This window comes from Nothobranchius furzeri, chromosome 13, assembly GCF_043380555.1.
Source record: "Nothobranchius furzeri strain GRZ-AD chromosome 13, NfurGRZ-RIMD1, whole genome shotgun sequence".
NCBI lineage: Eukaryota > Metazoa > Chordata > Actinopteri > Cyprinodontiformes > Nothobranchiidae > Nothobranchius > Nothobranchius furzeri.
Genome location: NC_091753.1, coordinates 23,287,355 through 23,315,053, shown reverse-complemented (window position 1 = coordinate 23,315,053; position 27,699 = coordinate 23,287,355). Strand labels below are relative to the sequence as shown.

Below are 27,699 nucleotides of genomic sequence, written 5' to 3'. Positions count from 1 at the left end.
TCATGTGGTGCTGCTGTATCTGTTCTGAACCCACATGGTTAGTTTAACGTTGATGTTGTTTACATTTTGTCCCAATAAACAATCACACATGTAGAATTCTGCTGACAAACTAAACGAGACTTCTCGACCTTCAGAGCTTCACACAAAAACCTGAGAGCAGGAAAATAGAGAAGAAGAAAAGAAGACGAATCTGAAGTCTGACTCAGACATAAATACTCACACACACACACACCTCAGGGAAAATCATTTGTAGGATGTAATTGCGTGGTAATGGAGGTCAGTCTGAGAGAGGTTAGGGGTCAAAGGTCATGAGTGTGTTGTTGGAGGGTCTCAGTAGCCATCAGCCGAGGTTGTGTCACATGTGTGTGGATGTACTAGTGTGGGTCCGCTAAGAATAGCACAGCAGTTGGGCCGGTGTGGGTCTACATGTACACTTCAACACACACACACACACACACACACACACAAGGAGGAAACATGTCTTGCAATTTGAACATCACTTCCTATTAGGTAGAAGCAGGTGATGTGTGAGCCCAGCTGTGCGTCTCGAGTGCGGACACACTCAGGTGTAACTGTAGCCCGGCCTGGACTCCTCCAGTCCCCGTTCACATGAACATATGGAAGAGCACCAAGGTCTCACCTCTAGTGAGGAAAGCCAGGCCGCCTCGTGAGTTCATTAGCCTTCAGCCGTGTTGAATTAGGAGCTGAGCGGTCCTGCACTTTTTCACTCAACCGTCCAGCATGCTGCTCACTTACACACACACACACACACGGCTGGGCTTCAGGTTTTGTCACTTTAATTTCATATTGATCTGCACCTGTAGCAGTGGAACGTTTCAGGCTGTTTAAAACTGAACCTAACGGAGCGAGTTTCTGTAACCGTTGAGAGTTAAATCATCACGCTCATATGCCAGATGTTTTTTAACACAGCAGTTCATTTTAATGTGATCTAAAGCCGTACTGTGAGTGAATGATTTCTTGCTGTATCTGATTGACTCAGCCGTTCCAGTCTTCTGCGGAGTCCAGGAAGTCCTAATTGCCGACGGGCTGTAGCGGATCATTTTTCTGTGCCAGGCTGGTTCAGATGTGTGCTGCTAATTTACACAACACAAATCATCATTAAGACCCTGAACACTAATTAAATATCAGGACAGGAATCATGAGATCCGACGCTGGCAAGCAGAGGCCAGTAAACAAGTCAAAACTCTGATTATTGCACTTGGTCCCGTGTTCATGTGCACTCAGAGACGTCTTAAAAAAGAGAAATATTTAAAATTCTGTTGAATTCTTGTCACGATTTAGTCATCTAATTAGTTTAAGTTTTAGTCTCATTTTAATCAACTGAAATATACTATTCTTCTTCTGGTGTGGTCATTTTCTACTTGTGTAAAGGAAATGTTAACTACTCCTACTTGAAACTGTAAAGAAATACGTAAATTTCACATTTCACACTTTGGATCAATACAACTATATTTATGATTGTTTTAATAACTATAACAATAACAGAAAATACCAAAATGAACACTGACCATTTGAAATGGTGCCTCTTGGTATTGATAAAGCAAACAAAACCGTATAATGTGCTGTAATATTTGTAAACATGACAAGAAATGACATCATACCATCACAACATTAAAAGGTGTTACTCTACTAAAGCCAGGAGGTAAACTCAATCAAATCAAATCAATCAAAGATACTTTATTAATCCCAGAGGGAAATTAAGAGTTTCAGTACACACAATTCAGAGATCAGACATACAGTACATGGGCAAGACACGTGACAAGAATTGGTGACTGTGGTCATTTGCAACCCTGAGTCGCGCTACCTTAATAGAGATCAGAGGGTTACATGAGGATTGGTTCAGGTGGAGGGGAAAAAAAGGCACTTCAGAGTCACCCTCCAGCAGGAGGGCAGCTTTGTTCTGCAAAAAAAAAAAACACCTCAAACAAATATGCAACAGACTTCAGACAACACAACATTAGTGTCCACTAGGTGGGGTGGTGGGTTGGGACTATCCCTACTTCAGTTCCTGCAGCCACGATAAAAGCAGCACATGTCACCTCAGTGTGGATAGGGGGAGGAGCATTGAGGGTTGGAGGGTTGCAGTGACCCTGGAACGTTTCAGCGGCCTTCCCACAGTCCTGCCCAGGCTGGGATAGGATACAGAGTTGAGTTGCCATGGCGACGGCACATTCCACATATTTTCTGAAGGGGGAGTTCTCGTTGGAGACTTGCAGGCTCAAGGGCGCCAGATTCCGATTAGAAATTGTTTTGGGGCCAGACAGAAATAATTTCCTCTCTGTCTTACAGTTTGTTGGTCCTCAACCTCTCAAAATCCCAATAATGGACATTAATCTATCCCAATCTGTGCTGATTCATCCACTCAATCCTTGATGGCATCCATCTTTTGTGCCAAAGAATGAATCTCCGCCAAAGTTCCAAGCTTACGATTCATCTCTACAATTATTTGTCTGTGAATTCACAGCGCGGTGCAAACCATCTCTGAGCTCCGGGATCAGGCCAATATTCCTCAACAGCTCGTTAATTTTCCGGTAAGCCAGGTAGCCTCCAATGCCGATCAGCAGGAAACCTGACACCAACACCACGAATATCCACACGTCTTCAGAGTCCTCCACAGACAGCTGAGATAAACAAATCAAGTTCCACTGTTTCCAGGAGTCCATGATGTGTCCAACTGGGTCTGTCCTGGCGGGGCATCCGGGAGCCCCTTCTCCCGTTCTCATCGTTGAAAAAATTTTATCAATTGCGTTGAGTGACCAACTGACGAGATCCATTAAAGTTAAAATTAGTTTTCTGGTGTATTTATTAGTTTCTCGCTCTAGATGGGCTGCCTGAATGCTTTTCCTCACAGAAACACCGCTAGAACACTGAACGCTGGTAATATTACGGCTATAGCAGTTGTGAGCAACACCTGAAACACCGTAAAACTTTAACAACCAGTGAAACACCGGATGTGTACTCACCAAGCAAGTACTTGTCAGATCATCACATCTACTGCTTTTACTCCCAGCCATGGACATTTACTCCCTTTAGACTGAACTTTCATCATCATTCATGAATCTGAGACCACCTGAATGGGAAGGAGTAGGCCACAACCCCAAACTCATGCAGATGATTAGCAGATAAGATAGGATAATGCCAGAGTGAAGCCAAACACTGCTTTGGTTGTGTTTTTTACGAGGAAATAAAAATAAAACATGACATAGGAGCATTAATGATTCAGGTGAACTTCTGGAGTCATGGTGTTAAAACCCTGTAGCTCAGCGACACTAGTTACTTCAAAAGATGCTAACACAAAACTGTGTGTGTGTGTGTGTGTGTGTGTGTGTGTGTGTGTGTGTGTGTGTGTGTGTGTGTGTGTGTGTGTGTGTGTGTGTGTGTGTGTGTGTGTGTGTGTGTGTGTGTGTACACCCTATTTGCTGTATGATCCAGCCTGTAAACAGACACCTTGGAGCAGCTGGGCTCTTGGCTCTGGCTCAGCTCCCTCACAAGGAGCAAGAGAACTGTTGACCTCCAAACACACAACAGTGTGTGTGTGTGTGCGCGCGCGCGGGCGCGTGTGTGCATGCGTGCGCAGCACTGTCCACTACACTGACACACAAGCACATCTTCCCGAGGTCCCACAGGAGACAGACACTGCCATGTTTACAGCCTCTCTGGAAACACAGGAAGGAGGAAGAGACCCGTTTCTGTCCTCCCCCTCTCCATCCGTCCCTCGGTTTGTCTCTCCCACTCGTTTTGTTGCTTTCTGATATCTCTACATCAACACTTAGGTTGGTTTATTTGTCTAAGACAACGACTCAGCAAGTTTTACTGCACTCCAAATCTAAATCGGGGGGGACAGATTTCCGGAACACACCAGTGGACACACTCAGGAGAATGTAAACCGGGCCTGGAGCATAAGTGATAACAAATAAGAGATGTGCTCGAGCTGTGAGCCGAGCTCTCCGAGTGTTTTTGTTTTTCCTCTGAAGGACACGGAGGAGTCTGGCTGGAGCAGGAAGACACTCTAGAAGCTTCCAAACACCGTCGTAACCCAGTCCACCTGGGGACCAGACAGGAATAATCTCAAGTTGTATTTAATTAATCTATCATGTTTGATTTCAGACCTATTAGTTGTCATGACTCCCAGGCTGACACCCTCCTCTGCCTCTGCTGCCTCCGCAATCAAGCCCTCAGCCGCTTAATTACCATCACCTGCACCCTGTCATCAGCTCATCACACACACCTGTTTCCACTGCTATATACTCACCAGCCAGCCACCAGTTCTCTGCCAGATTATTGAACACTTTTTGCTAGTAGATTTTCCAACCATCCTTCCCGCCAGATCACAGTCCCTTGACCTCGTTTTCCACGCCTGACCATCTCCAAGAACTCTGCCTGCCACCACGACCCTCGCCTGTCTACTACCACGTCTCCAGCCTGCTCCCTGTACCTGCGTGTCCCGATCTGGCTTCGACCCGCGCCTGTCTTCGTCTCTGCTCTTACCTGAGTATTAACCCGGTAACACCTCCACATCTTAGCTCCTGGCTGATAAAGACTTACTAAGTGCTTACTGTGTTTGGTGTCATCACGGGTCCTCCAAGTTCTGAACGTGACAATTAGTAATGATGTTCATGTTATAACATAACCAGGGGTTTGTATTCAACTAGGTGTGGTGATTGTATTGTGTCCCAGTTAAATACAGTCATGATTAAATCAAGACAATCACGTTATTATAATTAAAACTGTTATTTTGGTTCAATCCCACCTATGCGCATTCCGAGGAGGATCCAGAGCCGGGAGACCTGGGGATGGACTGTCCAATCTCGGGGGCAGAAGTTGCTGAGGTAGTCAAACAACTACACAGCGGCGGAGCCCCGGGGGCGGATTAGGTTCATCCTGGGTATCTCAAGGCTATGGATGAGGTAGGGCTGTCATGGTTGACACGTCTCTGCAACATTGCATGATCATCGGGGGCTGTTCCTGTGGAGTGGCAGACCGGGGTGGTGGTCCCCATCTTTAAGAAGGGTGACCTGAGGGTGTGTTCCAACTATAGGGGGATCACACTCCTCAGCCTCCCTGGAAAGGTCTACTCCAAGGTACTGGAGAGGAGGGTCTGATCGATAGTTGAATCTCAGATTGAGGAGGAGCAATGTGGTTTTCGTCCTGGCCGTGGAACTGTGGACCAGCTCTATACCCTTGCAAGGGTGATGGAGGGGGCATGGGAGTTTGCCCAACCAATCCACATGTGTTTTGTGGATTTGGAGAAGGCTTATGACCGTGTCCCCAGGGGCACCCTGTGGGGACGCTCCAGGAGTATGGGGTGGGTGGCTTTCTGTTAAGAGCCATTCAGTCCCTTTACCAGAGGAGCGTGAGTTTGGTCCGCATAGCTGGTAGTAAGTCGGACCTGTTCCTGGCGAGGGTTGGACTCCGCCAGGGCTGCCCTTTGTCACCGGTTCTGTTCATTACCTTTATGGACAGAATTTCTAGGCGCAGCCGTGGTGTGGAGTGTGTCGAGTTTGGTGGCAGGAGAATCTCGTCTCTGCTTTTTGTGGATGATGTGGTCCTCCTAGCTTCATCCAGCTCTGACCTTCAGCTCTTGCTGGGTAGGTTCGTGGCAGAGTGTGAAGCGGCTGGGATGAGGATCAGTACCTCCAAATCTGAGACCATGGTTCTCGACCGGAAAAGGGTGGCTTGCCAACTCCGGGTCGGGGGAGAGGTCCTACCTCAAGTGGAGGAGTTTAAGTATCTCGGGGTCTTGTTCACGAGTGAGGGTAGGAGGGATCGGGAGATCGACAGGCGGATTGGTTCAGCGTCTGCAGTGATGCGGACGCTGAGCCGATCTGTCGTGGTGAAGAAGGAGCTGAGCCAGAAAGCCAGGCTCTCAATTTACTGGTCAATCTACGTCCCAATCCTCACCTATGGTCATGCGCTTTGGGTAATGACCGAAAGAACGAGATCGCGGATACAAGTGGCCGAAATAAGTTTCCCCCGTAGGGTGGCCGGGCTCAGCCTTAGAGATAGGGTGAGGAGCTCAGACATTCGGGAGAGACTCGGAGTAGAACCGCTGCTCCTCCAGATCGAAATGAGTCAGTTGAGGTGGTTTGGGCATCTGGTCAGGATGCCTCCTGGACGCCTCCCTGGGGAGGTGTTACGGGCATGTCCTGCCGGCAGGAGGCCCCCGGGTCGACCCAGGACACGTTGGAGAGGTTACATCTCCAATCTGGTCAACGCCTTGGGGTCCTGCCGGAGGAGCTGGTGGAAAAGGCCGGGAAGAGGATGGTGTGGAGCTCCCTAGTTGGGATGCTGCCCCCGCGACCCGGACCCGGATAAGCGGAGGAAGACGACGACGACGACAAACAGTTCTAATGCATTTGTAATTAAATAAACAAGACTTAAAGATAGTTGTGATGTTTGTACCAGACTAATTCCTGGATCACTAGATGTGGACCTCCTGAGGTTCTGCATCACTGCAGCTTTGACTTCTAAACAGCAGTAGCGCAGGTGGTAGAGCGGGTTGCCTCATGATCGGAGGAGGGTCATGGGTTCGACTCCATCTCCCGCCAGGGGTATCCTGCTGTTGTGTCCTTGGGCAAGACACTTCACCCAACTTGCCTGTGTTAGTGGTGGTCAGAGGGGCCGACGGCACCAAATGGCGGCCTCTCCTCTGTCAGACCTCCCCAGGGCGGCTGTGGCTACAAGTAGCTTACCATCACTAGCAGTGTGTGAATGTGAGAGTGTGTGAAAGTGTCTTTAGGTGTCTTGAAAAGCGCTATGTAAGTTCAATGCATTATTATTATTGTTAAACTAAAACGTGTAATTGTCTTCAACCTACAACAGTTTTTTTTTGACACACTTGATTTTTGGTAATTTGACTTTTTATTTATTTAATTAAACATTTTTTTATATTTATGATGATCATGCAGAAATAGCTAAAAGTTTCACACCTCATAATTTAACCCTCAGGAGGTTAAATTCAGGTTGACATTATATCAGAGTTTGTAAAGATGTTCGATATTTTTCAGATTATATTTAAGGTCTTTTTAACCTCCTAATTGATTCTAAAATATTCATGTTTTTCTCCCTTTTAGATATTTCCTCCCTTTTTGACTGGCTCTGTCTCCTCCAGTAACAAACACCTGTTCTCTTTACTTCCTGTAGGGATTTTCCAGACAGTAAATATTTGAATACTGACATTTTAAAAGGGTTCTGGTACAGTATTGAGCAGTGGACCTTTAGTTCTTGGACACTAGACTCTGGGTTTGTGTTTCACTAACAAACAGTTCTGATGCTAAATGGGTTTTGGTCAGACCAACATCTGGAACAGCAGCTTCTGATTGCCACAGTTTAGGAGAACCGCTGTTGTAAAGGTCACATCCACCTTCTGGAGCTTGGATCTCCGTGAGGACTCAAAACGTGGATGCAGTGGTATCATATTAACACATCTAATAATTAACATCAGCATTGTGTTATAGCATATTAATGCATTTTTGTTTTATTTCTGAAAGTATGTTGCTCTGTGGTGTAGAACACGAGGGGAGTTAAAACATCTAAGTGAAAAAAGCGAGAGAATTTCTGCTGAAATGGTTTTGGCGTAAGTCACCGTCATCCTAGCCAAGCGTGCACCTCGGTGATGTTTCTGAAAAAGTATGCAATTATTGTGGCGAGGTCATTCAGAAGGTTTCAGAAGAAGGTTTAGATCAACTCTATATGCAAATAAATAAGAATAAAAGAAGTTTTATTAGTAATATTAATGTTATTTTATTAAATCTTACTTGCATTCAGTAGCTCATTATAAAAATTAATTTCTTTTATTCTTTAACTTTCTGTTGGATTTTCATTTATTTAGGTCCTTGTTGTTTATTTCATTGTTTTAAATTTAAGAAACCTTAAACTTTATTTTGCAATAAATAAAGGTTAAAAATAGAACCCCTGGTGGTGAGCCGCGGTGCGGTGAGGAGGTCCAGGGTCCTCCTCGTGCTTTCTCCCCTCATACTCAGTTCTCACATCGGTCCCAAACATGCAGATGTTTATCTGTGAGATGATGCCATGGTGGTTCGGTCCAGTTGGGTCTGCTTTCGTGTGGTGCAATGTCAAAGTTCACGAGTCACCAAATCTGTCTTTAACTAAAGAGGGAATCCTGCCTTCTGCTTTCTTTTATCTAAACTAACGGTCAGCACCTACAAGAAAACCATGACTATTTTACACTTCTATAACTCCCGGTAAAAATGAAATGTATTTGTTGATGTTTGCTGTTTTGGGCTGCGGCTATATAATTTAATGTTCTTGTGAAGTGGAAGGTGGTTTCTTTCTGATAGTGAGTAGCGTGTCTCTGCAGTGACGTGCGAATGGAAGGCGCGAGTAGCGAGACGGACTTTAAGGCTTATTGACTTCTCTGTGACCCTACAAGACATTGGTGATGTGGATGTGTTGGAGGGAGGGAGAGCTTTGGGGAGGGATGGAGTTGCTCCGGGGCCAGGCTGAACTTCCTGTAAAGGTGTAAGGGATGAATGAAGAAAGGGATGTGAGGAAAAGGTGAGGCCATGTGAGGAGATGAGAGTCTGAGCCCGGCTTAGACATCCTCCTTTCAGAGGCTCCTCACATCCCTACTGGCTATCATATATTTTAGTGCCATAACACACAGCTCTCACACACATTTAGTTTTTTCCCTCTTTTCTTTGAGCTGTCCTCTGTTCTGACCCTGAGTGCTGCTTTTACAGAGCAGAGACACTTTGTGCTGTCGGACCACTTGTAAAAGCATCCATACCTTCATTCACTGTGGCTTTGACACACATGAAAAGCTGACGTCCTCTGAGGGTCATGCTACAGGACAGGCTCTCTAAGTGTGGATGTCCTGTGCTGTCCTGTGTTTGAGATCACTTCCCGAAGGCTCTTTGGGTTTTACTGAGGCTGAAGAGAGAAAGTGATAATATGAGACTTCCAGAAAGACATCCTTCGTTCAGACGAGTAAAATAACTTCATGTCTCTTGTCGTCGGGATCAGTGAAGGACTCTCAGCGTTACACTGTTAGAATTATGAACACACTGCGTGACTGACTGGGTTTCACTTTGTCTCATTTGTAATTATAGGTTCCATCCGACCGCGACAGCAGCATGTTCTGTGCAATGACCTCACAAAATGCCTGTTACCAAACCTTCATCACACACGTTCATTATCTAACGCTGAATGAACCAGTTCCTTAGCCACTGTGTTGCAGCAGAATTGTACTGTTTGTGGAAACTTTCTATGTAATCAGTGCTGAGTGGATCTCGCTTAGAATTTTGCTAGTGGATATCCTGAACCTTACAGAGTCAGTTCTCCAGAGTCATTCAGCCATGTACACACCCAGGGACCTTTAAAGCTGAGGAACATAGTTTAAAACCTTTAAAGTAACTTTTAAAATGCCTAACCCTGCTCTATGATATAAAGTTGGCAATCTTTCATAATTTACATTTCCTTTAACCCTCCCACTGCCCTAATGGGTGTGACCCCGCGAGGAAAGTTGACCATTGAGCAGGATTGATGGTTTATCCCTTGAGGTCCACGTGGCAGGGGTGAGGTGGTGCTCATTCCTCACCTCTGCCACATGGGCCCAAGGGATAAACCATCAACCCTGCTCAATGGTCAACTTTCCTCGCGGGGTCACACCCATTAGGACAGTGGGAGGGTTAAAGCAACAATAAACAGTTTAACACTTTAAAAGTGGGGTTCAGTGATTGTGGTGGTAGAAACTTTACAATCTTCACATGGGACAGCCCTCTGCAGCCCTTTACTTATCAGAAACAGCATTTAACAATTGTGTAGAGCGGGTAGGTTCCCTAGGGGGCGCTGTCTGTGACGGTTCTCAGTCATCCAGGTCACTGAAGTCTAATGAGCTTTGAAAGAAAAGCGTCTGGACTTCTTTGAGTTGCTTGAAGACGTTTCACCTCTCATCCACGAGGCTTCTTCAGTTCTAAGGTCAAATGGTGGGGAGTCCCAGATTTAAACCCAGTGGGAGTTTCCCCCCGAAGAGGGAACAAAAGACCCCCTGATGATCTTCTACATAAACACATGAGCCAAGGTGTGAGGGTGGGTGTGGGTCCTATTCAGCCAGAGTTTCGGGTGAGCTCATTGTGAAACCTGGCCCCACCCTATCATGTGAATTCCGGAGGTCAGGTGGCCCAGTATATGCTTGGGCGTTGAGGCATCTGGGAAGGGATCTCAAAACTGGATTATAGATGGCAGACAGTTGGTGTCGTAAACCTCCGCTTCTGTTCAAAGATGGCTGTTCACAGTGGACATAAATGGCTTCCTTTACTCCTCTTTCAAACCACCTGTCCTCTCTGTCCAAAATGTGAACGTTGGCATTCTCGAAAGAGTGATCTTTGTCCTTTAGATGCAAATGAACTGCTGAGTCCTGTCCCGTGGAGGTGGCTCTTCTATGTTGTGCCATGAGCTTGTGAAGTGGCTGTTTGGTTTCTCCGATGTAGAGGTCTGGGCATTCCTCGCTGCACTGTACATCATACACCACATTGTTCAGTTTGTGTTTAGGAGTTAGGCCTAGGGGGCGCTCATTACCTGCTTAGCAGCTGTTAGCTATTTTCTGTGTCGGTAGGAAATCTAAAGGCTAGCAGTTAGTTTTGGGTTTTTTTCAGCTAGAGGAGGATATGAAATCACAGGCTGATTGTGACCTGGCTTTGTTGCTACTGGACTTGTAAGTAATAATATTTTTTGTCCAACAGTGTGGATCTTATATTTGTGGCTTGTTTAGTATCACATGGGTCATGTTAGTGTAAGCTTGTCGTTAGCGCTAGCTACAGCAGAATGCTGCATGTTTGTTTGACAGTTGTAATTCCATTTTTAACCAGCAAGATGGAGAAGCTGGAAACAGTTTAGTGTTGCTTTAAGTTCCTGCCCTGACCTCTACAGCAGAATGAATCATTATGTGAACCTAGAATGTTGACTAATAGAGTTGTGTATCCACAAGAGGGAGCTGTGAATAAACAAGAATGCAATCCAATACCTAGCATGCTCTACAGGTGATGCAGACGCATCATTAAGCTAACACACCAACCTAGCTTGAATGCTAACTTGATCTAAACTGAATTAATGCCCATCTGTCAGTGTTTGGATTAAGTTAATGACCGGATGCAGTCAAACGTCCTCCAGTTAAACAAAGACGAGACTGAAGTTATTGCCTTTGGAAAAAGGAGGACAGGATGGAGGTTATTGCTCATCTTGCCTCCAGAGAAATAAAGGCAAGGACCCAGGTTAGAAATCTTGGTGTCATAATCAGTGATGGGAACAACGCCATTTAAAATAACGGCGTTACTACAATAGTTTTTTCAGTGACGAGTAATTGAATTTATTACTTTCTTCTTTTATCATAACACCGTTTCCGTTACTGATAAGAAAATGCGTGCATCACCAATTCAGCAGCGCGGTGTGTTGAAGCCGTCATCAGCTGATTGGGAGCTAAAGAGGTGGATGTTTTCATCCAAGTGCATCACGGTCCGTGAAGAACGAGGAAGACGTGATGAATAGTTGCAGCTGCGTGATTCTGCAGCCATGCTCTTTGTGGCGTGACAGCAGGATGTCCTGAAGGCAAGGGGTGGCCAGGGGTGGCAAAAAATTGCTGCCCCCCCCCCCCCCACACACACACACACACACACACACACACACACACACACACAGGAAAAGCCAGTGTTAACAAATCATATCAGTGTTCAGTCAAACCATATATTGATCTTGTTTATTCAAGATGTATGTAATTGTAAAGCAAAATGAAAATATTACAATTAGTGTGTAAAGAAATATTCAGAATATAAAAAATACATATGTGTCTACTGCTCACCATAAAAAAAGTTTTTAGCTCCATAGTTGTTGTTTTTTTTTTTGTTTTGTTTTTTGCAGCAACAGGCGAATAGACCTAAAACAATACATTTTTAAATTAAGTTAGGGATAGCATTTTAAATAACTGAAATGTATTTTTCTGAAATGTTGGTGTTTGTAAAATGTAAGTTAAATGTTTTGGATACGTACTGTTATCAGGTGTTATTAGAGCTGCCTGTGTGTCTTTACCACCCAGCTTCAGCTCTTCTGTGTTTGGGTCTGACCCACGTTAGTACATCAGATTTGTGTCTCTTCTAGTGTCATTTTAAAGGGATTTTATTTATTTGTTTAAGCATTACTAGATTACCAGTAACAGAAATGCAAATAAAAACACACAATTCTGTGAAGCTGGAAAAATTAGAATGCTGTGCAAAATTACATTTTTTTTCAGTCATTTAACTAGACTGAGAGACCATTTAAAGGCTCAGGAACCCTTACAGCTGTTTCTGTTTGTTATTATAAATTTGAGCTGATTGGGGTCTTATTAAATATCACACAGTGACATTTTAATAGTCTAGATTAGAGTAATGTTCCTGTTTGTAGTTCCTCCTGTTAAGTACCCATTTATTTAAATTATTCAGTTTTATAAAAAAAAACATTTGGACATCAATTTTATAATGTTCCAGTCATTAGTCACTTATATTTCACTGTTGTAGTAAGTTATAATAAATTAAGTAAGTTTAATTAAGAGGGGAACCCATTTTTCTGGCATTATTTAATGAAAAAAAGTTATTTTCTTGGTAATTAGTTACTTTGATAATCTTGTAACTCAGTAACTGAGATACTGTACTTTTTTGACAAAACAATCAATAATTATACCTAATAACTTTTTTAAAGTGACATTCCCAACACTGGTCATAATTGATTCAGACCTGAGCTTCACTGGTCACATTTTGTCATCTTCATCAAATAGGATGACTCAGGGGTCTCATGTCCAGAACAGACCTAGAGAAGCTCATTCATGCGCCTATGTCCAGCAGGCTGGACTATTACAATGGTCTTTTGACTGGTCTTCCCAAATGAGCCGTGAAGAAACTGCAGCCTGTTCAGAATGCTGCTACTAGAGCCTTAACAAGAACCAAGAGAACTGAGCACATCACTCCTGTTCTTAATTCTCTACACTGTTTATTAGGGATGCACCGATGGATCGGCATTTGATCGTAATCGGCCGATAGCGCCCCTATCGGTTTTGATCGGAGTTTTCAAAATAGATCAAAGCAGACCGATCAGGTAGGGTTGTCACGGTAACCAGTGTAGCGGTAAACCCCGGTAAAAAAGTTGACAATAATAATAACCGTCTTGTTTTAAAAAAACTATATTATCTCGGTGGATTACCGTGGCTGCGGTGTAGGCGCGGTGACCCTTACCAGCCACCGTATCATCTGCTGAAGTTGCCGGCGGCACATGCGCGCTTTGTTGTTTACAACCAAAACTTTCTTGAAGCTAAAGCTGAAATAATGGCCAAAGGAGGGGAAGGCAGTGCTCAGGAGGACATTTTTTATCCCTCAAAGAAGACAAAGTCGGAAGTACGGGCATATTTTGGATATTTGAAGAATGCCGAGGGAGTGTATAGAAGACGGGCGGCTATCCTGTTTGCAGCATGTGCAGAAAAAGTGTTTGTGAAAGGCAGCAACGCTTCAAATCTCATGACACATCTGTGTGACCATCACCCACAACTTTACAGTCAACGCAAGGCAAGTTAACGTTAGCGCTTTAGCTAAAATGCGTGGTCCGAGGATTTGGGTTGAGGGAGAATTCAACGAGTCGCTATATAAAGCAGCTGCAGCGCCGCTACCTGCATATAAACCGTGTCACAGACACCCCCATGTTGAAATGACGCTATGCATTACGGGGCTCCCAGGGGCAGATAAGAGTTGGTCTCTCTCCGAGAATAATTATGAATTTAACAATGATTACTGCCTGATGACATTTTGCCACATCTGCAAAGCTCACTGGAAGGACACAAACCGAGGACAATATTTTCCTGATATAGGGTTTATTACTCAAGTAAGGGTAAAAAAAAGTATCTGATTAGAAGGCTACTTGAGTACTGAGTATCATCTGAACTAATATTTTTTAAATGATGACATCAAACAGACATAAAATAAGAAGTTATGGGCAAATATTGCTATTTTAAAGACTAAAGGGGAAATATGTAAACAAATAAACAACATAATTACAAAATAACCCATTTTAGGCAAAATTTAGACACAAACTGAGGACAATATTTCTGGCATACAGGGTTTATTTAATTGTGTGAATATGTAGCACGTTTAAAAAAAATACCGCGATAATACCGAAAACCGTGGTAATTTTGGTCACAACACACCGTGACAACCTTAATACAGGCCATTTTAGATTAGGTTACATTTCCTTTATTCCCAGATTATGTAGTTTGTAGCACTCATTATAATGTAGAAAATTTCTGGCCAATCCACGTGATCGGTATCGGTGATCGGCAACAAAAAACCTGATCGTGCATCCCTACTAATCATAAAGGATTTTGATGTCACAGTCAGTATTTTAAAGTTTTGATTGGAGCTCATGTCTCACTGAACCACACTTGGATTGAATCCATGTCAGACTGCAAAGCTGCATATAAAATTTGAATTGTTACACGTAGCTGAAACCCTTCTCAGTCTAGTTTCAACAAATTAGAAAGTGTGAAAAATGACAACTTTGGATACCAGCTTGCACCAACGGCCCAGTGAGAAACTGGATTAGACACCAAATATTGTTTGTTTTAGATGATTTTATGATTCTCATAATCATCACACCAGATAGGAGTAGAACTCCACTGTTCTAAGCTGCATCAGCATCAAAACCAGTGTGTTCTGTTTGAGTGCTCTAACCTCTAACTGGCAACTGAAGAAGCTGTTTTCTTCTCCTTTTCATGTGGTGTTGTCGTCTCGCTCTGCTCTGGTGTTCTGATCCAGGTGAGTACCAGCTCTCTCTCGCTCTCTCTCTCTCTCTCTCTCTGAGCCCTTCTTCAGTTTCGGTGTCGGGCTCTTGATTGTTCCACCAAGGGACCCTTCATCCTGCCCCGACACCCTGTCATTATTTTAATCAAATGCAATTACCACCACACTGGGGACAATTGAGTTTTGTTGAATGCCCTTTTTCAGCCAGCTCCAGCCTGTTGCCCCTGTGGCCTACTACACACACACACACACACACACACACACACACACACACACACACACACACACACACACACACACACACACACACACACACACACACACACACACACGCACACACAGACAACAACTGTTTTAGACAAGGGAGCAAGAGTTAAGAGTGTAAAGGCCAGGGAGATAAGTGGGCGCAAAGTGATGAAAATGCACATTGTACTGTTGAAGTTTTCCCCGCCACCATCTCTGCTTTGGGTTGGAGGGCGGTGGTGATGCCGGGGTGGAGGACGTGATTTAGGTGACTTGTGTTTGACCGCTTTGTTTGGGAGCAGCGATCTCTGTTTTGTTTTTGTCTGTGTGTGGTTTTGGCAAATCAAAGCAGAGGGGTATGATGGCCTTATGATGAAGAGGAGTCAGACTGACCACTGTTGTGGTGAAGGGTAAAAAGATGAGGCAGGTCTTTGCAAATGTTGTGTTTGCGTTGTTAAAAATGTGTTTTCGGGTCATTTTAGAAGAAAGGAGATTACTTGATAGTGGAGGAGGTCATGTATGTGTAAGGGGAGGGAGGTGTAGGTGGTGGAAGCTGAATAGGCTCCTGTGTCGTAATCACCAGGCCGACTCCCTCAGGACAGGGGAAGAGGAGCAGGATAAAGACCGTAAGTGTTCTGAAGATGTGACCACCACAGCACCACTTCTGCCCACAAGGCACAAGAAAGAAACAGATCTGTCATCTGCCAGACATTACCCCAACGCCCCCCTTCTAGCGCCTCTACTCTTCCTCCATCTCACTCTCATCCGCATCACCCCCACCTCCACCCGCTCCATTCCCACAACTCACTTGAGTAAGCCAGACAGATGATAACCCAGCAGATCCCTCAGTGACCCTTTCCTGGAAGCAGAGGCTCATCAAGCACTCAGAAACTGAAGTAGGGTCCCATGAAGTTCATTTGATTTTATCCAAACTTTTATTTTTACACTCAATGTTTTATGTTGGAGGCACATTTAATGTAATTAAAATTGCAACAATTAAAAAAAAACACTTAAAATGTTTATAAATATTGACAACTTTCAGTAAAGGCTCACTTAGACAAAACAACAAAGTTATTAGAGGAATACTTTGCAACTTTTTCATATTTTTTAATCATTTTCATGAGCCAGTATGTGCTAAAATTTTCCTTTTCAGATTTTGTGAAATGTCACTCAAACCCTCACAGCCCTTTGGTGGCCAGAATATCTCATTTGCAACTTCAGAGTGCCGATCCGGCCCCTGTTGGACTTAGACAAATAAATGATCGGGCATACCTGGCACAGCAGTCTGGTTCCAGCACATTTCTTGCATGTTTAGATCATGAATGCAGCTGATTTGTTTGATTTAGTGATGAACCATTCGTGTAGACACTAATGAAGGCCAGGGAGACCTTTTAGCAGTTAGATTAAGGTGTTAAAAAGACTAACACACAGTAAGGACAGTTTGGTTCTACAAACTAACACTTAGAGGTGCTAAAAGCAAGCAAACTGCCTAGTACCCCTTAAAAGTCTGTAAACAATAAAGGCACACTTGACAGTTTTTCTTGCTTTAGCACCCCCTAGTGTTCATTGTTCATTATCTGTGATCAAAACAAAAGTGAAAATTATCTCCTCACTGGGCATTTGTCTTTAACGCCTTAATCTAACTGCTTAAATGTCTCCCCAGCCTTTCTTGGTGTCTACAGATGTTCTTCATCACTAAATTAAACTAATCAGCTGTGTTCATGATCCAAAACATGCATGAAACACGCTGGAACCAGACTGCAGCCACCTCTCTAGTACTTACCTCCAGTAGGTCAACTCCATTTTTTCGAAGTCCACACAGAGCCGGCTGCCAGTCTGAAGTTGCAAATGTGGCATTCTGGCCACAGAGGGCGGTGGGGGTCTTGGTGACATTTCATTAACCCTGCGAAGGGTCATTTTAGCACATCCTGGCTCAAGAAAACGGTTTACAAATATGAAAAAGTAGCGTAGTATGGCTTTAAACTAAAACATCTTTCTTTTGACATCATTGCAGAAGTCATTGGGCCTTATGTAGGACTTAGACACTAAGCCTGTGTAGAAACCAGAGGACCTTTGGTTGGGACAGTGAGAAGGTGCTCAGCCTCTTCTATAGTATGGGGGCTATGAAAGTATGACACACCAACAGAACTGGGGAATTCCTCATGCATATTAACCAAACATGAAATGGGTGTGTTTCCAGTGTATGGGACAGTGTGTTCCCAAAAACCGTTGATTCTAATCCACACGTGGAACCTCCTACTACTTCATGTGTGCCTCCATCAGAGGAGGGTAGACTGGGAGGCAGCGATGCCGATATTAAACAGGACAAGACATTAACACTCACCAGTGTCTGTATCCCACCCTCTCTCTCTCTTGCTCTTGCTCTCTCAAATGCCCTCTCCTCCACAGTCTCCCTCCCACTGTCCCTCTCCTTCCACTAACATGGTGCTGGCATTCCCTGGAGCTGTAGTACACTTACAGGATGCTGGGGAAAGTGCTACGATGAGCAGGCACAGCAGCGGGAGACAGAGCAATGTGAGCTGAAGAGAGCTTTCTTGGCAGTAAAATAACTGCAATGACTTAAGCTGAGGATCCTCAGGCAGCCTGCTTCACGCCCTAGTACTTACCTCCAGTAGCTTCTAAAAGCTATCTTCTCGTGTAACTTGTGTCTTTTATTTGTGTTTTGTTGTCCTTGTGTTGTTTGGTGCACCCATAAACGGAGTTAAGGTTGGTTTATGCTTGACGCGTCCGCGAGGTCCGCACGGCTCCGCGCGGAAAAGTTGCGTCATTTTAACAACCACGCCCCTCCACCGCGCTTCCGCACGGCCCAAAATTTCCGCAACGCGCACCTAGGAAATTTTCTAACCACGCGGACGGTCGGACGTGGAAAGACATGGCGGACCGGCAAGAACTAGTATGGCAGAGGTTCGTAAATACAGACATTTGTATGATTCAGCTCTCAGAGATCACAGTGATCAACATGTTGTTAATAATTCTTGGAGAGAAATAGCTCGCACTGTCGGAAAAGAGAAGGACGCTGTTAAAAATGCTGGAATGTCATGTTGTAAACAGTTATTTCTACTTCTACTATGGTGTAGTGTTGGATGCATGCCGTAGAGCTCCATGCTGCCCCCTACAGTTTGGGAGAATATTGGCTCACCACAGCCGCATGAACCATAAACGCTGCGAGTTGTGAAGCGCGTTCCAGCCGCGAGCCGCATCACCAAGCGGAAAGTGAATGCGTCAAGCATAAACCAAGCTTTAGTTAATGGTGCTAGTTCTGGTCTGGACTGGTTTAGGTATTTGGAGGAATCTAGGATGCTTTACTAGTTTTCATTTAGTGATCCTAATGTTTTACTTCTTAGATGATCCATGTGGGGTGAAGGTAATAAAAACTGTTCTGAAAGTGAACTGGCAAAATGACAGGGCCTGGCCATCTTTGTTGCTCATGCTTCATTTTCTATGGTTTCCTAATAAAAGACTAGAGTGAGCTCAGGCCAGAAATACAGCCTGCTCCATGCAGCACCAACGCTCAGCAGGTTTTCTTTTGAGCATAACATTAACACCCAGTGTACATATGTTAAGAGCCCTCTCAGACAGTACGCTGTGCAGTCAAAGCGAGGGATTTGTTCAAATTAGGCTCCCAAAGATCATGTAACATAAGTGGAAACAAATGTGGAGGCTTCTGCTGTTTCATTCAACTTTCTACCAGCTGACGTCTGAACTACTCTGTAGAGATGAAGGCCTTGGCTCCCTAAAACACCAAAACTCTATTTGCCACACCTCAGAGTGGCTGAAGAGTCCTGGCTCTGAAAATGTCATCATTTATCCTCAGAGTGTGGAGAAGGGAACGTTTCTGCCTAATTCACAATGCTCATTGAGTTCAGCTCTGTTATTCATGGTAATGAATGGCAGCCAGAGGAACAGTGTCCTGTATCAAAGAGCCGAACTAACATGCCTTTCTCACGGAGCCAGAGAAGTGCTCCTTTGTCACAGCGGACGCCTGCAAACGACTCCCAGAATCTTGCAAAATATGCCCCATTGTTGGGGGAAGCCAACTCCGTTTACTGCTCTGAACAGACTCCTGCATTCCTGATGTCACCAGAACTAAGCTCTCCTCAGAAATCACCTGCAGTCATCAACTCTTAAGCTACCCTCTAGAAGCCTCATGGAGTCATCAGGACTAGGCCCTCCTCTAGAATCATCATAGAGTAATCAAAACTAAGATTTCATCTAGAAACTTCCTGCAGCCATCAGGACTACGCCCTCATTTAAAAACTTCCTGGAGCCATAAAAACTTAGCACCCCTCTAGAAACGTCCTGGAGTCATCAGGACAAAGCTCTTCTTTGGAAACATCAAACTTCCCCACAATATCAAACAGCTGTTTAACGAATCAGTGATGGATAATAACTTGCTAACTCTTTCCTGGTCTAAACTCCACCATATGGACTGATGTCACAGACTCCTCAGATGCCCTGGCGTGTTTTATTGCGTCATGTTTAACTTTAGTGTACTCTGACTTGGTAAAACACAAGTTGAGATGTGTTTTAAGTGAGGAGTCTGCGTCTTGCCGCCCTGTATGGAAGCGATTATGTGCATCAGCCACAGACTGTAGAGAACCATGTCACGTCCTTTTGGATGTGTATCACACAGCTTTGTTCTCCGTTTCTGATGAGGTGCTGTGGTGCCAAGGCTTCTTGTCGTGTTCTAGACCTTAAAATACAGACGGCCTTTGGGACAGAACCTCCTCTTATTGGCACAGCCTTGCACCAAAAAATCAGGGATGTGGTTGAGTCCATTCATTCGTTTGTCTTGTCTGGAAGATGTGGCGTTCTAGAGGAGCCCCTGTTCCTCTCTGGGTGGAGACACAGAGGGAGCTGACGGATTCTCTTTCTGTGAAATGGTGACAGTAAAATGGTGCTTGGGTAAAACAGACAGTTGAGTCCATTTTTAACGCCCCCAGCACCACCACCCCATTCACCACCCACTCCTTTTGCTCTCTTGGTTGTGTTGGAATGTTTTTTTATCATGGAGGAGGCAATTTTCTCAGCTCCAGTCTCTGCACGAGCGTACATCTTCAAGGGAGAGAGGAGCAAAGCTCAGGAAAGCATTTATTTATAGGTATCTGAAAGCTGCTGGGCCCTGAAACACTGGAGTGTGTAATGATGAGTCTTCTGAAAAGTAAAAACAAGCCCCCTCACAGCTAAATCCAGCTATTCTTGTCACTGACGTTAGCTCCCGGTTGTACTCCATAAAAGCTGTATTTTCACAACACCCCCTACCCCTGGCCCACTTTACCTGGTTAGCCAAAACAGTGTGGTCGGAATCCAATCAGTGGCCAGTGAATACATCTCTGCCCTGTGTCCCGGCTGGACATTACCAGGATTTGGGATTACAGACGTCACTTTGCATGACTTGTTGTCAGAACTGTAGACCTCCTGTGTGCTGGTGTTGGAGTGCAGGATTCAGCATTTCCTGTAGCCTTTGCTGCCGTAAAACATTGTTGATTTGTATCAGAACCCCTGGTGCTAACTACTTCAATGATGAAGTCAGCACCTCTCAACATTTCGTTCCTTAATGGAGTCTTCACTGCCTTTGTCCTTAACCATCCATTTTCATTAATTATTCAGAGGGAGAAAGGAAAACCGTTTGAGTGGGTAACACTGATCCAGTGTACTCAACCAATCTATGCAGTGTAAGTAATAAAATACCACGCACTCAGACAACACAATAAAAGAGATGGAGACAGAGGAGACGCTTGTTAAAAATGTAAGTAGACGGAAGCTACCCCAAGACAACAGAGGGTGGAGGAGGTGGCGGCCCGGGAGTCAAAAGACAGCAGCAACATCTTAGTGTCTAGGTTAATCAGCGAAACAGGCTGATAGCAGCTGGTGTTTCACTGGATCCGCCCGGTCCACGGAGGGCGCCTGTCTAGGCAGAGTCTGAGTCGATGTGATGTGCTCTCAGTGCAGTTGACTGATGCTAATTGGGATTAGCGCCCACTGCGCGAAAGTGACACTAGACATTCCAGGGCCCACCCATCCAGACTCCACTCACCACACTGTCAAACTCTGCCGTATGTTTTCTCTTCACCCCGAGGGCACTTGAAAGATGCAAGGCCCAAAACTCACATTTAAATGCGAGCAATACAGAAAGAAAGTTTGGAAAGTGGAAACTTTGAAAGCCAATAGAGAAACCGATTCAGCCACCGAGTTTTGATATCAGTGAGAACAGGTCGCAGTGCACTTTTGAACTTTCACTCTCAATAAGGCTGGTCTCCCCTCCGCACCCCACCCACCCTCCAGATCAGAAATCCATAGACCATCATGCAAAGATAAAACCTCTCCAGCTCCCTCCCAGACTCACTGAGATTTTCATTGACAGGTGGCTTTTTCACCCTGACTTTGATAAACCCACCCAGCCAGCCAGTGTGAAAAGGTTGGAGAGAAGATGATTTCCTCTTCTAGATTTTGGAGGTGGGCCTTTCTGAGGTATTAGATCCATGAACTGGGAGTGCTGTATTGAATATTTTATCGACTGTCTGCTTGCCCCGTGCTGACCTGCCTGACATGCTAAGTTCCTGGCTCGCTGGAGACGCCACGTCGCTTCGCATCAGCTCAGCCACCCGTGAGGCTTCCCTGCATTTCCTGTGAATAAACTCACACACAGTGGGGGAGGAAGAGAGGCCAGGGCACAGGGGCACTGGGGCTGAGATGAGGAGAAAGCACATACACATTCTTTCTCTGAAGAACCCAACAGCCTACCTTGGCTACAGTATGAACTCCCCTGGTCAGAGCCCGATGAGTCCTCTGAAAGGATCTGGTGAATTGGAACGACCTGAAACCTCCATTTTAATAACGGCATCGTCGGCCATAAAGTTTGCAGAACTTGTCGGTAATGACATATGAACAAAAACACAAATAATCTAGGAAATAATTAATCATTTCCAATTACCAGAGCTGGGTTTGCCTGCCCCGCTCGGCTCATTGTATCAGATGAACTCAGATGTAAGGCAAAATTCTGGTGTGGGGGTCATTTGTCCATTTTCACTTCATCCACTATTTATATAGTTCTGCTAGAGTCACTTTGTTTTTCTTTTCTTAGGCAGAACAGCCCAGTTGCAGCAATCGTGGTTCCTGTCTGTAGACTTAGAGTCGGTACCTACGGAAGCGGCTTGCTTTGCTGCCGTGAGAAAACCAGGTGACCTGGTCTGTGTGTGAGCCAAGAGGCAGAGCCCGGTGGCACTAGTGCTGGCGCGTCACTTCATGTTTCTCCTTTGAGACCAAGAGAAGAGGAGCAGTGTCGTTCTGCAACACCTGATCCACAAACTCACCTGTCTCAGGGGGAGTGGTGTTTGTCGCCATCATGTTAAGGAATTTGTAGGTTTGTCCTCCATCAGGATCCACTTTCCTGTCTTCTTCGATGTGAGAATCGGGCGACAAACACGCAGAAAAACCCTTGAGAACGCCATTTGTAGAATTTGCATAAAGTCTAACAGTGACATTATGTTAGTGCTAGCATCAACGAGCCTGGCAAGTGAGAAAAAAGGACAACCGTGACAAGTGAAGTGTGTGTAGGGAGTTATGGTCTGAAGAAGTGTGCACCCACCCACCCACTCACCCACCCACACACACACACACACACACACACACACACACACACACACATACCCTAGCACATTTCTATCCCTCTGTCTCTGGCTCATTACTAGCAGTGGGGCTTCCTAATGTGTTAAAACTCAGTGGGGTGGAAACGTCAGCCAACGGACTTTGGTCCCTCTACGGTCTTTACTTATTCATGCAAGCTCTGGCCTCTCCCCAGGACATGTAGCACTGACCCAGGAGGACAGCAGTGCCTCGCTAAAATGACCCCACATCAGGGTCATTCAGCATTTTCGGCCAGTGAGTTGACAAACAGCAGTGTCAGTGCAGCGCTCGGCTCTCCTGTGCTCTTAATTAAAAGTCTCAAGCTTCTGGTAAACTCTTTGTTTCCAGCCTTTGCTTTGCTCACGCTCCAGCAAGTGTGAATTTTCTGATAACCAAACCACTTGATGTTTAACAAATACACAACATCAGTGTGAGACAGAGCTGATGAGTCATTCGAGGCCAGCGGACCAGCTCCATCATCCAGCGGGAAGCTCAGAGCAGGACTGCTCCTCCTCATTATGAGGAATCAGCTGAGGTGGTTCGGACACATGGCCAGGACGCCTCCTGGTCACCTCTGCCTGGAGGATGTCCCACTGAGAGGACACCCCGGGGTTAGGGCCAAAACACAGTAGGAGCTGGAGGCTTTTTGGAGATTATTGCAGCTAAATGTCTTGTACGGAATACTTTTTGAAGGACGTTATAGATTTTCTGTTCTAAAACTGTCTTCTGTAGCATAATAATATCTAGCGTAGGCATGGGACAGTGATCCCCAACTCCCTTCCTCGAGGGCCGCTATCCATGTTTTACTGTTTCCCTGCTTCATCACACCTAATTCAATCAGCAGGTGGTTAGCAGGCTTCTGCAGAGCTCGATGAGCTGCTGAACAGGTGAATCAAGTGTGCTGGAGTAGGGAAACAGCTAAAACATGCTGGATCCTGGCCCTCGAGGATGTTAGGGTGAAGATATCCTGAACCAGCCGTGACACCTCCTCATCTCCTTTTTACTTTTCAATCTTTATCCTCCTTTCATCTCTTCCTCTCACACGTTCAGGCCCACTTGCTGTCATCCTTCTGCTCTGTCAACACTTTGTCATCCCATGCTGTCCCTCCCTACACCTGCCCTCCCTCGCTGCTCGTTGCTCTTCCACATTCGTAAGACAACCTTTGGGAAATTTCTCCAGTCTTGTTTGTTTATCTTACCAGCGCTCTCGTTAGCCGAGCCCCCTGACCACCGAACCCTGAACAACGTTTCTCTGTTGCCTCTTCAAAGCAGAGGGACTCTCAGACCTTCATGGCGGAGTTGGCTCCTGGCCTTTTTCCTGCACATTTACGACCGCAGAGGATGTAATTTACCAGGGAGGGTGTGCTCTGCTGCCTGGCGACGTGATGCTTCTGACAGTCTTATGGCTCAGAGTTGTCTGAGCGTAGTCGTGGGGAAGCTCAGCTCACATTAATCACACAAGCCTTCAGATCGCACTCTAATATGGAATAAAGAGCTAGTTCCCAGAGTACGTCTGACAAACTGCTCATGATTATCTTTAATTGGCAGCTTTTTATATATAATGGGAAGGTTTTTCTTTACTAAAACCTACACCAGAGTAAAAATCTCATGCGCTGATTTTACATTTTAGGTGAGTTGCATCTTGACTCTGGATGGTTTTGTGTTTCAAGCAAATCAATGGTGATTATAAGCTATTAAATACATATTTATAGTAGATATTTAAGGACTTTCATCTGCTTTACTAATGTGAGATAAGCTGTTCTAACTTCAGCAACAGTGAAACGGGGCTCAGATACTTTTATGTGCGTTTTAATAATTTAATTCCCTACTTAACCTCAGTTCTTTTTCATTGTATCGTCGCTGTTCACCATGTACATATGTGATGTCTGGAGTGTGATTAATGTACCTCATTGGTTATTTAGGGCTCTGTATTTTTTATGGTTTCACATTTTTATGGAGTTCTGCAGTCAGAGTGATCGGACAGGAGCAGAAAGGCCTGGCTGCGTTCGACACGCTGTTGTTTGTCCACGTGATCCGTCAGGCTAGAAGCTTCATGCAGATGAAAAGTCGCTGTGTTTGCTTAAGTTCACATTTTACATTTGCTCATGAAATCAAACAAGTGATGAAAGCAAAGCGAATTGTCTTGCCCAAGGACACAACAACAGCGACAGACTGAGCGTGGCTCGAACCTGCCACCTTCCGATTACGGGGCAAGCACTTAACTCCTCTGCCACCGTCGCCAAGTACAGCGCCCGTGCGGAAACTCGCCTAGGAACTTTTATCCGCTGCACTTAAATCACACAAATAAAAATTCTTTATTTAATGGAAAAAATTAACCGATACGGTACGCAAGTGGACCGAACCGAACAGGCTGAACCAAAACGATTCAACACTCCCCCATGAACCGTTACACCCGTACTTAATACCAGAACAGCGTTAGTTGATAATGATTCGGGAAGACGGCGGGAACAAGGTCTAAAATTGTTAACAGTTTAAAAAGTTTCCAGCCAAAAAGGTGAGACTTGGCAGGTGTGATCCTGATCCTGTGGATGAACTGTCAGTGAAGATCTTCACATCACAACTACGCCTCTCCTGGTTCTGACTCCACTGTGTGACTTCTTGTCTTGTGAGCATTCGGGTTAATTTGGGGCCGTTAGGCGTTCACTCTGGAGAGAGTTTGATGTGGCATTTCAGTCATAACGTGAACAGACACAAAAAAAAATCAGATTTACTCTGAAGATCGGAATTGAGCATCAAGGACTGCAGTGTGAACGTATCCTTAGTCAGAAAAAGGCAGTCTCTTCTATGTCACAGGGAACATTAGCATTGCATGATCACAGGAGAGAGCAGAGCATGTGTCAGCTAGTAGAAGCTAACCATTAGCATCTCCACAACATGGCGGAACACATTTGGGCTTGTGGACATGAAACCTCAACATTTACTCCGTTTATTTAATGAAGGCAGCAGAAGAGTCACATTGCTGTTAGCCAATCAGGCGAGGAGTTTGCATTTCATGAATATTAATGAGTAATGCTCGTAATCCTGTTGTCTCCGCGGACAAATTTCCACCCCTGAAACCGGCTCAAAAGTCATTCATTCATACAGAAAACTTAATAAAACAAATGAGTGAGTGAGACCTGTAGCCACTTTCTGTTTCATCTGTCACATGTCAGCTTCTCATCAATAGCTTTCGCTCTAATCTGCGTAGTGAAAGCAGCAGTTCAAAGCTGCTGATGTACTCCAATAGCAGAGTAGTAGCACCAGTCTGCTGTTGGTGTCCATGAGAGCAGATCCCACCACCGTCCCTGAAACCTTCCCTTCCTGCTTCTCTGTCCACAGCCCTCCAAATCAGCCAGCTCACCTTAAATGTTGTCACTCAGTCTCGACATATTTTCAGAGTTTTGGGGTATAAATCTCATTCATGGAGAACTTTAATGCTACATAGATGCTTTTTCTGCTGCTGTGGAAATAGAATGATGCTGAATAATCAAACAGCGGCGTATACTATGCATTCATTCATTTTCAAACCAAATGATTTATGGTTTACGTCCTTATTTCAACTTCTTCTGCAAACTCTGTGTGCTGCGTGTGATGCCAAACGGGTCACCTCAGATCTGTAGACTGTTCAGGCTGGAGTCTGATGAAAACATTTGAATTAGAATGAGAAGAACCAGACAGAACCATCAGACCTGGTGAGTGAACACAGGCTGAGATACTCGGCAGCTTTCTTAGACAAGGTAACAGAAATCAGCATAAGAAAAAACCTTCTGGACCAGGAGGAAACTGCTATTGAACGTCTCGGGTTTCTGAGTTTAAAGGACTAAATGGCAGAATTCCAGTTGAGTGTTGGAGCTTCTGGTTGCTAATTACAAAAACAGCCACTCTCTGTGATCTTAAAGCATTCCACCAGTGACTGCAGCACATCTTCTATGCATTCACGCTGGACCAACACTGCTCCCCGCTCCAGAGGTGTCCCCTCACAGCACCGCTGGACACCAGCGTGTGTCAGAGAGCCATTAAACGCTGTCTCTCATAACAAGATTCCCAGCTCACCTGAGCTGCTGCCTCTCTCAGGTCATATTTAATAAATAAAGCTGGCAGCACTCTCTCACACTCAGGAGTGTGGAGGGGTGTGTGTGTGTGTGTGTGGGGGGGGGGGGGGGGGGGTCACTGTTATATCGTGCTAAAACGCTCCAAATGTAATTCAGCTGCAGGTCAGAACTTTAAAAGTGCAATTGCATGTGTCCCTGGGTTTGTATGTTTGTGTGTGTGTGTGTGTGTGTGTGTGTGTGTGTGTGTGTGTGTGTGTGTGTGTGTGTGTGTGTGTGTGGTAGAATAAGTCTGCTCTTAAAAGGCGTGCAGAGTGAAGGTCAGGTGATGGAGAAAGCGTTAACAGCAAACCTCTCTCTCCTCCTTCCATCCTGCCTCTTGCCCTCTCCTGCCCATGAAAGTTTGATGTTAGAATTAGGCTGTTGACTCATCTCGCACCTCTGTGCTCATAGTATTGACAGGCTGGCAGCGGAGCTCTGCGCAGCCTGAGATAGCCACTGAGAGCGCCAGCGCTCCCTCACTCTCTCTCCTTTTTTCCACTCTCCTTTTGCTCCAGCATCAGCCAACAGCATCAGAAGTGTTTTAACAGAGCTTTAATGGCCTTAGCCCCAAACCTCACCTACACACACACACACACACACACACAGGTTGGAAATAGCTTGCTGGTAGTGGAGGAAAAAGTGTTGAGCAGAAAAAAAGAGAGGGAGCTCGTTGTGCTGATGGAGGATGACATGCCCTCCTTTTCTCACCCCACCTCCCCCTCTTCATTCTTCCTCACCCGTGAACGTTGGCTCGTAGAAACATCCTCTCTGGGTTTTTGCTGCTGCTTCCTACATCTTTGTCTTGTTTTCACACTAATATAATCAAATATTCTGGGTTTTGTTTGATTTTGTTCTGTGTCCTGAGGTTGTTGTTCTTTGTGGATATTAAAGAGCAAGTCACCCCAAATCAATTTTTTTTTTGC

At 45.0% G+C, this 27,699-nt stretch overlaps 1 protein-coding gene across 6 annotated transcripts in view; it reads left to right on the top strand.

The window, feature by feature from the left end:
• bcas3 (BCAS3 microtubule associated cell migration factor) overlaps positions 1 to 27,699 on the top strand; it is a 458,753-nt gene that overhangs the window by 267,907 nt on the left and 163,147 nt on the right. Inside the window, exon 24 of one of the 6 annotated variants that reach the window (XM_054743436.2) lies at positions 14,811 to 15,024. The exons of the other annotated variants lie outside the window; for them this stretch is intronic. Coding sequence (XP_054599411.2) covers positions 14,811 to 14,887 — 77 coding nt within the window. The 3' untranslated portion in view covers positions 14,888 to 15,024. Of the gene's footprint in view, positions 1 to 14,810; positions 15,025 to 27,699 lie in introns of those variants that run through there. 6 annotated transcript variants of the gene reach the window in all.